The following is a 10,000-nucleotide window of genomic DNA, read 5'->3' on the forward strand; positions in this document are numbered from 1 at the left end:
TCTTGCTGACAACCTTACAGGGATTTGGGTTAAATGCTGTGCTGAGTTTGTTAGTCTTGTCTTGTTGGACAAGCACTTCATCACCCAGTTCAATGCTGGAAGGGCTAGCCCTGCGGTGTATGTCTGCGTAAGCTTTACTCTTAGCTTTCTGCTCATCATCGCGATCGTGTAGTTCATAGTCATAGGCATGGCCGATGCTTAAATCAGGGATCTTCCCCTTGCAGGTGGAGTAACATTGCACGTCGCCGCTGTTTAGTTGCTGCTGTGGTTCCTTCGCTTATAATAAGCCCTTTCCCGTCCGCGCACAGTTCGAATGAAGTTAACCACCAATCGTCGCTGGATCAGATAAACAATCAAATTTCGGTAACACGATCTTTTCCATTGCTTTTCGTTTCTCCTCGTCGCCAAAGTAGTATTCCCGAGAGTAATAAAGTATCCAAACAAACAGATTTAACTCAACCAATTTCATTGCAAACGTAGCATGGCCGCCGCTATCAAAAGCACATGGTTTTTCCTATCCCAACATACTTAGCGGCCCAATACATTACAGCAGCGATTAAAGGCATGCCGAAACTTTGTCATTTTATTACTTGTTGTCTCTTGTCTCAGAGAGTGTCGCCGCCAGTCCATGGATGAAGCCAATGAAGGACGCGTTACTAGATGCGGTAGACTGCAATGTGATTTTGGTTGACTGGTCTAAGGGTGCAGCTACATTTTATTTCCAAGCGGCGGAAAACACTCGGCTCATTGGTAGACAGATTGCTGTTCTTGCAATGTTCCTGATGTCCCAGAACAATGGTGGTCCCAGTTTGGGAGAGCGTTTCTATATCGTGGGCTTTAGCCTTGGGGCGCATGTTGCTGGATATGCTGGGAGTTATTTGAAAGAGCATCGTGTTACACTTGGTCGAATAACTGGTATGAGTAAATAAATTATTTTAAGGTTGCGGCTGAGTAGCCTAGGTTCTGAATGAGAGCGAGGCTGTCCTTACTTTGTTCCGGTTTAAGCCTTGCAACCTTTTTAACATAAGGCAAATTAATTTGAACCAAATTATGCAGAGGCCGCGATATCATTACAGGTCAAAGCTGTAAAAGCTATCATACCATTTTACTCTGTACTTGGAGACGAAAATGCCTGGTCGATAAACGAAAGCGAACAACAGCGAAATCTGAAAGCCAGTAAGGAATAATTTTCGAAATTATTTCTCTCCGGTGTGTGCATTTTCGAACGGATCTGCTTGTAACTGTTATATCCAACGGTTTAAAGTTGTCTTTTTTTTTTTTTTTTTTTCTGGAGTTGAAGTTCCCTTCAAGTTGTTTTTGCTGTCACGTCTCGCTCCCCAAACGGCGCTTGTTACTCACACCTTATTTGTTGTTTTCATTACAAAACCCAGGTTTAGATCCCGCTGGCCCGCATTTTAACAAGGCGAAGAAAGAGTATCGCCTGGACAAAAATGATGCGACATTTGTGGACGTCATACACACTGATGCGGGGTTTGCTGGCACCACTTTGAACATGGGTGACGCCGATTTTTACCCGAATGGTGGTCATAAACAGCCTGGCTGTCCATTCGTCAATATTCAAGGTACGTTTGTAGTCATTTTAGGGGTTGAAGCGATGTATAAAATTTTCCCCAGGTTGAATGAGTCATTATGAATCCCGAGACTGAAAAAGACGATTTTAACTGAGAAGCCAAAAAAAGGATCAAAATGTGAAACGCACGTGCATACCATGCATATTTATTTATTTCTCATTAAATACGCAGATTTGTATGGCGCGTTCAAACATGGCATTCAAACTTTCCAAACACTAACTTAAAGATTAAAAAATCATTTTACCTTCTTAAGTCAATTTGTAAATAGCTATAGGGTGATGACTTCTGTGTGCAAACTCGCATGTTAATGAAACACAATATAAACAATGAGATCTGCGAAGATTCCCTTTTAAAAACCACTGGTGACCCAAGCTATACGATTCGCGCGTGACATAATTTGAACATCATAACAACATGACCGTTTATTCCGATAATGGTGAAATTAGAAAGGTTTGTATGGGAAAAATGTGTCGAATTGGAAGGCAAAATCTGGAGTGATTTTTCAATAGAATTTTCTCACCTGAACTCCTCTGTAGTTCCTTCCGTGTCTTTTGTGGTTTCCAGGTCGCGATCGACGATTTGAAGCAATTTCGTTAAGTTTGCGTTCCAGTTGCTCCTCTCTCTATTTTATCTTACAAGAGTGCAAGAGAGGAAGCGACCGAATCCATTGACGGCAAACAGCCATAAATTCGTTCCAATGGCTCCGATCGCATCAGAACTTCAAGTGGACAACGGCAGATAGTAACAGAACACATCCATTGTAGGTTTCAGGGGACCATTAACTTGGTGAGGGAATTATTCCTGAATAATAATCACACTCGTTTCCGTCGAGATCCATCGAAATAGGTTTGACTCTAATCCGTTTCGATTTGGCTTAGCGACCCGGCTTGGGAGCGTTTCAGAAGGTAGTGGAGACATAAAGTTTAAGTCAGCGAGCAACATACCCGTTTGTGGTACAGGGTAATGTGACGATGGATGAGTGTAGTAGTTTGCGGCTCATTTACTAACTCTTTTGAGAGACCCCTTTGCTATCGTGCCAAAGTCTTGGGCGTATTGTAGAGCGCTGAAAGTCTCGAGCTTAAAATAGGACACGGCACGTAGATCTCTACTTTTGTTGTTAGCAATGTTTTCATATGGATGTGTTCTTTGTCATCTGAATTAACGCGTTCTAATTTTTTTAACAAGGCTGCCTATCGCATTCAACAGAAGTACGATTGAAGTTTGGGTCTTTTGTTGCCGAGCCTTCCTTAAGGTGGTTGCGATACAATTTTTAGTCAAGGGAACCTATACCGAACTTTTTTTGCATGATCTTTCAGGCCCAGAAAGTCAATGATGTACTCGCGTGAATTCTTAAGGCAAACTTTATACCGCTCTATGGGCTTTTCTAATCTCGTGTAATTTGGCTCAACACTAACTCATAGGCCCTGGGCGCTAAGCCAAATCGAAACAAGTGTGGCAGGAGGAATTAGAGTTAAGCCTTTTTCGATGGATCTCGACGAAAAAAGAATATGTTTTTTATTAAGGAATAATTCCCTCGCCAAGTTTATGGTCCCCTGAAACCTACAATGGATGTGTTATGTTACTGCCCACGTGAAATTTTGATGCGATTGGAGTCATTGGAAGGAATTTATGGCTGTTTTTCGTCAATGGATTCGGTTGCTTTCTCTTTTGCACTCTCCTACCTTGGAATTGCGAGAAGCACTAGCCGTACTCCTCTCGTGTTATTAAAACTTCCCAAGTCCTTACATAACTCAACAATGCACTCGAACAAGAACGGAGTATCATAAAACTGGATTGGTGTGGACGGTTTTGAAGAAAAAAAAAAGATAGAGGATGATGGTTATTTCGTGTTGTTTTTTTGCAGAGTACGACAAACTGGCACGTGCAGCACGATTATTTCCGAATCCTCTTTCAACCAATAATATCATTAGCTTTTGTAGTTGTTGTTGCCGTAGCCGTCTTCCTTTCTTGCAATCAAGTATATAATTTTCTCAACAGATCTTGGGGATACTTTAGCGTGTGACCACATGAGAGCTCCTGATTACTACATTGCCACTGTGAAAGGACCATGCCACTGGATAGCGTATCCATGCGACAGTTACAAAAACTTTCAGAATGGGAAGTGTTTGCAGTGTCAACCAGACGGATGCTCGCGTATGGGATACTATGCAGATCCGAGTAAAAGTGGGAAATTCTACTTAAACACAAACAAAAAGAAACCTTTTTGCGGTAAGTATTCGTAAGTATTCGGAGTTCTGGCAGCATTCGAAAAAGTGTATTCCACATGATCCTGTTGCTGATAAGCAACAATAAGTTGTTAATAAGCATGGATGAGGTTTCAGGTTCTTCACTGCCGTTATCACTTTAGCGGAATAGGTATTTTCTCTTTTAAGCAGTCCAACATTCAGGGCCTTTGAAAAAGTGAAGAGAAAACGCTGCTATTTTTATGGCATCTCAACATCTTTAGACGTATTTGTACGCTGGGAAAAGGACGACAAACCCTTGTCTTTGTGTCACCTTACATAAAAGTAAAGTTAAGTCTCTGCTTACGAGCCAGAAGGCTCATCAGGCCGGCACTTATCTCCGGTCTCATTAGCATGAGGCGACTAGGAGTGTTTCTACTCCCCCCTGGATGGGATGCTGGTCCATCGCAAAGTTACCCCCAGCATTTCGCCGGTAACCATTTATACACTTGGGTGGAGAGAGGCACCGTGAGGGTAAAGTGCCTTGCTCAAAGAACACAACGCAATGTCCCCAACCAGGACTCGAAGCCGGACCACTCGATCCGGAGTCGAGCACTAACCATGAGGCCACCGCGCCTCCCGCCTTACATGTTGGACCGCAATCCACGAGTTCAGTAAAGGATGGAATCCCCGCTTTTGGGAGAGAGTAGAGCATACGGAAACCGTTAAGGTTGGTTATGTTGTTAAGCCCTGTCTGTTGCCGATCAGCCTCGTCAACTAAGGACGAGGGGATAGAACACATCCCCTGCCCCATGATAGTTTTTTTCCAATCTTAAGACAACAACGAAACCTTCCCCAAATGTCCAATACACTCAACTAGACTCCAGTTGTCAAATCTAGATTCCATTGGAATCACGTAGCAATAGCAATCGCATAAAAACATTAGACAGTCGTTTGAAAGTCGTTTTATAAGACCCAACAATTTTCAATCTTAATAACACCAACCGTTGTGCGAAAAAAATGTGAATGGGAATAACTTCAGAACTAAAGAATTAAAGGTTAACAGAATTTGAACCAATTCACTGGAAAATGAATACAATGACTTCGTCGTGAATTTTCTATGACAAAAATTTGTTCAAAAATCAAAAGTCTACGTTAACTGCATACACCAGGGTACTGCTTAGTATATGGCTAGAAATCGTCTTCTCACTTTTTTCTCCGGCCGCGCTTCAGCTATTTGATGAGGGCCAGTCTCGTGCTTCTCAAGTTGCCTCCTTCATGCCCAAAAGAATTCTGGGTAATTCTGCCATTCCATAGCTTTTTTTTAAGTGTCGGGCCACCCAGTCCTACCAGTAAAACACAGCAGCGATTGAACTTTTTACCTTTCAAAACTTCCCAAATTGTATCGGTAGGTACTGGAATTCGTCCACGGAAAGGCCAGAGAGACAACTTCATTCGTGAACCGCCATGTTTACAACAGAGCATTTTAGGCGTCCCAGTCTGCGTGAAACCATCTCTCACCTCTGGATCGAAAAGACCAGACACGAACGGTTCTTACGTTACGTTTATGCCTGTGGAATCAACTGAAATGTCAATGACTCTTTGTAAAGACCAGCATCTGTTTTTGGTATGCTTAGTATCGGAAAGCAAGAACATTTACGCATGCGCGGACGGAATGTTTGAGCAAGAGAGAAAAACGCAGTGCCTCCAGAGCTGGCGCTGAAGCGTCGTACCAAACGAGTCATCCCGGGATTTCGGCCCGTGCGATCGCTTTTGTACGCAGCTGGCCCTTTGCTGCTTTCTGCTACCGACCTTGCCTCCCGGTACGGCATTGAGGGAGAGATATGTCGGCCCCTAAACCATATGTGACAAATCCCACGCCTACTCACAGCTCCGAACCGCCCTTGCCAATTTAACGTAAGAATTCGATGGCTTAAATATACAAGGGAAAAGTCATTTTATCTGACATGTGGTAAGCACTGAAGGTCGCAGATTACAAAGTGTGCGCACGCGCCCTACTAAAGGTAACATACATACATACATAAACTTTATTTGGTCTCGAATTTCACAATAACTACAAGAGCTAATATCTTCGAGACATTAAATTTACAGCTAAAATACCTAGCATATACAGATACATAATATTTAAACATATACTAATTATATTATAAAGAAAAGCCGCTGTACAAAATGCGGCCCTGGAATCTCTTTTGAAACCAGTAAACTAAGTGGTACGGATAAAATCAGGTAGCGCATTCCGCAACTTAGCTGATACGTAAGAAAAAAAGAACTAAGAAACATAACTGGTTGATCTAGGTTGATTTAGAATCCATGCTCTTTTTTTTATTTTTTTTATTTTTTTTAGATAAAAGGCCATAGACGAACCAGAGGATTTAAGCCTCGATAAAGCTGACAGCAGTAAAATAGGAAAAACAATAAAATCATTGTCGTAAAAAAGGTTGCTGTTATTCATTGTGGCGAAGTACAATAATAATAAAGTATTCTTGTTGGTCTCACGATGTGGTCATTGGTTAAGAGCGAGTACAGCGGATATCGGGAAGTAACTCTGAATGTTTGATGCATGTCATGATGGCCTTTATGGGAAACAAAATCCTACAATATCAGTCAAGAAAAAAGGAAAGGAAAGGAAAGGAAAGGAACTTTATTTAATTTTAAAGCGCGTTTACACGACAGAGGGAGAAGTGGCAGGGGTCCGATAAAAAGTGGAACGGTTCCAATCCTTTTTGTAAAGAAACAGTGAACCTTTATCCGTCCCGCTACGGGACCATAGGCCCCTATAGTCCCGTAGCGGAACGGATAAGAGTTCAATGTTCCTTCACAAAATGATTGGAACTGTTCCACTTTTTATCGGACCCGTGCCACTTTTCCTCTGTCGTGTAAACGCGCCTTAAGTGTCTAGTCGTTCTACCGCTGGAGCCCTAACTGGGGACACTGTAAACTGACATTAACAATGAAAGGAAATCAAGTCAAATGTTGGTTTTTGAGGAGAGGGGACACCGGAGTACCCGGAGAGAACCTCTCGGTGCAGAGTAGAGAACCAACAAACTCAACCCACATATGACGCCGAGTCTGGGAATCGAACCCGGGCCACATTGGTGGGAGGTGAGCGCTCTCACCAAAGGATCACATTTTCGTAATGTTCACAATTTGACAAGAAACATCAAACACATTCCATCTCGATCTGCCATGGAATGCGGCCCATTTGTTTTTGTGGTACTACATATCTTTGAGACGGTTATTGCTAGATTACGGATAGAAGTGGCAGTATAATTGCAATTGAGTTCATTGCATGATCCGTGATTTAAAGGAGTTGTATTCATTAGACCAGATTCGATTTAGCATAATTTGGCGAGACCCGTATTCTAAACAAAGCCAGGAGCTTCTGTGAAAGCTAATTAGCACAGGCCCAATGACAGAGATCGACAGTTCTTGGTAATAGGCTTCTGTACGGTTTAAAACCACCGAATAAAGTTTTTCATTGAGATTCTTGATCAATGATCGTTTATCAACCCCTGCAACCTTTCGTGCTTTTAATACTGATATGATAACCCTTTTCTACGAGTATTCGCAATTAACATATGCTAAGCAGTTACGAACCGTCACATTGCACAACAAAGTGCAGGTAGTGACCATATCACTAATCGGAACGTGTTTAGGGAAGGACATGGCGTACATCGACATAGCCGTGTTCGTGTTCTTAACGCTTGTGACATTGGGACAGGGTATTAGTAAATAACATTCAATTACGAATTACTTTAGGGTTGCAGGGATGGCGCAGTGGTGAGAAGAACTCTGTGAGTTTAGTTTGTTTGCTCTAGATACTGTGCTTCGAGAGGTTTTTCTCCGGGTACTCCGGTTTTCCCCTCTCCGCAAAAAACCCCATTTGATTTGATTTGCATTAATTTGTTGATTTCAGTTTAGTGTCCACAATTAGTTCTCCAGCGCTAGAAGACTAGACACTTAAATAAAGTGTCCGAGTGGTTAGGGCGCTTGCCTTGAGATTCGGAGATCCCGGGTTCAAGACCCGCTCTGACCACTCTTTGAATTTGTTCCTGGTATTCCCTGGTTCAACTTCCCAGCTGCTCTTGTAAATAGCCAACTGGTTTGCTTCCGGCCATGTATGTATGTATGTATGTATGTATGTATGTATGTATGTATGTATGTATGTATGTATGTATGTATGTATGTATGTATGTATGTATGTATGTAATAAAGTTCCTTTTTTAAGATTTAACCATCGTTAATGAAATTCAGTTGCAATATTGCTTATACGTATTATATTAACAAATTACATTTCCTGCGGAATTACCAACCTTTTCACGTGCCCGTAAGCTTTTCTACGAGTCAGGATCAGGACAATAATTTTTGAGGACACTAAATCCATCGGTCTTACAATCAATATCGGCTTTCGTGGTCACTGAATCACACTGACGAAATATGCAGGGAAGTTTCTGCAGGCTTTAAACGTATAGGGCGCTTTATCTCAGCAAATCACTGCGATCCAAATTTATAATGCTTTAACATTAACACATCATTTTGATTATTACAGTCCGGTCTGGGACTGTTTGAGTGGGCAAGTGAATGATAAGCGGCAAAAATTACAAAATCTCACAGTCAGGGTAATTACTAACTAGACGCTTCGTGAGCGTACACTGTGTTGCCCGTGGCACGTGCGGCGTTCCAGGCAATTTTTTCAAGTCGAAGGTAATTAAGACCATTTAAGAGGTCACCCAGAAGTCATACCAGCAGAGACCCTTTGGATCACACGTTCATACGACGAAACAGATCCTTTTCTGAGGTTAAAAAAACTGTCTACCGACCTATTAATTAATCATTTGTCAGAAAGAAGAAATTCCTGTCATCTTTAGAGAAAATAGACACGCATTGCTTACGTGTGGTAGTGAAGTAACACAGCAATTTATTCCATATTGTCAACTGAGCTGCATGTTGTCTTCTGGGAGATTCAAGTTGTCTTTTCGTAATATGTAGCTCTAACAGTGCACGATACTGTTTTGGTATTGTATATCATTGTAGTGCCATGGTAGAAGTCTTAGGTAAATAGCCCCCTGAGAAGACATGTGTGTTACTAGCAAAGTACTGAACCCAGAAAGATTGAAGAAAATAAAAGGGAATGGAGAAACATTGGCTTCTGGGCTGACGACATGTTGATCATTTTCAAGTTCCCTCACTACTTCTTTCCAGCACAAGTTTAAGCGTGCACTCTGAGCATCTGACAGCTTTGTAGTACAAACGTTTACTGAAGCCCTTCCTGTCCGGCGGGGTTAGTATCTGGATGGGTGACCTAAAAAATATACCCCTTGGCATAACAGAAGCATTTATATAATACCAAGTTAGTAAAATATTAGAAACAAAGCTCACTTGATATCCAAAGGCGAAAAATAAAATTGTAGTCGAAGACCATTACCCGTCGCTTAAAATCCAGATATTTATTTTTCAACGCTGTCTTGTTCATCCAATTGACCTTCCATTCTTGAGCTCCATGAGGATACATTTACTGGGTTGCCAGTATGGCAAACCAAGTCGGAATCTGCGTTTCATTTGTTGGTTTTATTGTATTTTATTTTTGTGGTTTTTTTTCTTTTTTTCCGTGTCGGTAAAAGTCTTGCCTGTCACTCCCCTGCTAAGTGGTGTCTTTGTGCATAGAGCCTTTTGCGCGTATTTTCTTAGGATCGAGAGGGTAGGGGGAAATGCGCAGTTTTCTCTGGTGGACACAGTAGAATGATTAACTTAACCGGCGATGGCGTCGAAAGTCATGTATCTTTAAACAAAATATACCCTAAAAATATTGAAGATCCGTTACCAGGATTCATGATAAGAAATAAAAAGTAAAAAGTTTTAAAAAGACTGTGAGCTTTCGACAGACTGAACTGCTGTCTTCAACGGAGAAAAACGTATAACGAATAAAAGCGAAAGAAATAATAAAAGCGAAAATATATCCTTATGGAGCTCAATAATGGAAAGTCAATTGGATACTGAACAAGACAGGCGCTGAAAAAAAAAGTCTGGAATCTTAAAAGGGACGAGTAATGGACCTCGACAACAATCTGTCGCCCGTCGAGCCGTAATCAAAGAAGAAAAATTTCGCCGGAATCGCGGTGAAAATGAGTTAACAAATTTGCATACGTGCGTTGAAATGTGATACGCGAGGAGACGGGAATTTTATTTCTCTGACAAATGATTTTG

The 10,000-nt window shown here is 41.6% G+C and overlaps 2 protein-coding genes across 3 annotated transcripts in view; both read left to right on the forward strand.

The window, feature by feature from the left end:
• The window catches only part of LOC138025051 (inactive pancreatic lipase-related protein 1-like), a 13,448-nt gene extending 7,157 nt beyond the window's left edge, over positions 1-6,291 (forward strand). For both annotated transcript variants that reach the window (XM_068872303.1, XM_068872304.1), the window contains exons 3-6: positions 610-915; positions 1,392-1,583; positions 3,591-3,821; positions 6,141-6,291. In XM_068872303.1, coding sequence (XP_068728404.1) covers positions 610-915; positions 1,392-1,583; positions 3,591-3,821; positions 6,141-6,154 — 743 coding nt within the window. In that variant the 3' untranslated portion in view covers positions 6,155-6,291. The remainder of the gene's footprint in view (positions 1-609; positions 916-1,391; positions 1,584-3,590; positions 3,822-6,140) is intronic.
• Positions 6,292-7,460: 1,169 nt separating this feature from the next.
• Positions 7,461-10,000, forward strand: part of LOC138023112 (uncharacterized) — a 4,693-nt gene continuing 2,153 nt past the window's right edge. The window contains exon 1 of the mRNA XM_068870144.1: positions 7,461-7,518. Within this exon, the coding sequence (XP_068726245.1) occupies positions 7,461-7,518 (58 nt within the window). The remainder of the gene's footprint in view (positions 7,519-10,000) is intronic.

The sequence above is a fragment of the Montipora capricornis genome, chromosome 11 (genome assembly GCF_036669925.1).
Source record: "Montipora capricornis isolate CH-2021 chromosome 11, ASM3666992v2, whole genome shotgun sequence".
Taxonomy (NCBI): domain Eukaryota; kingdom Metazoa; phylum Cnidaria; class Anthozoa; order Scleractinia; family Acroporidae; genus Montipora; species Montipora capricornis.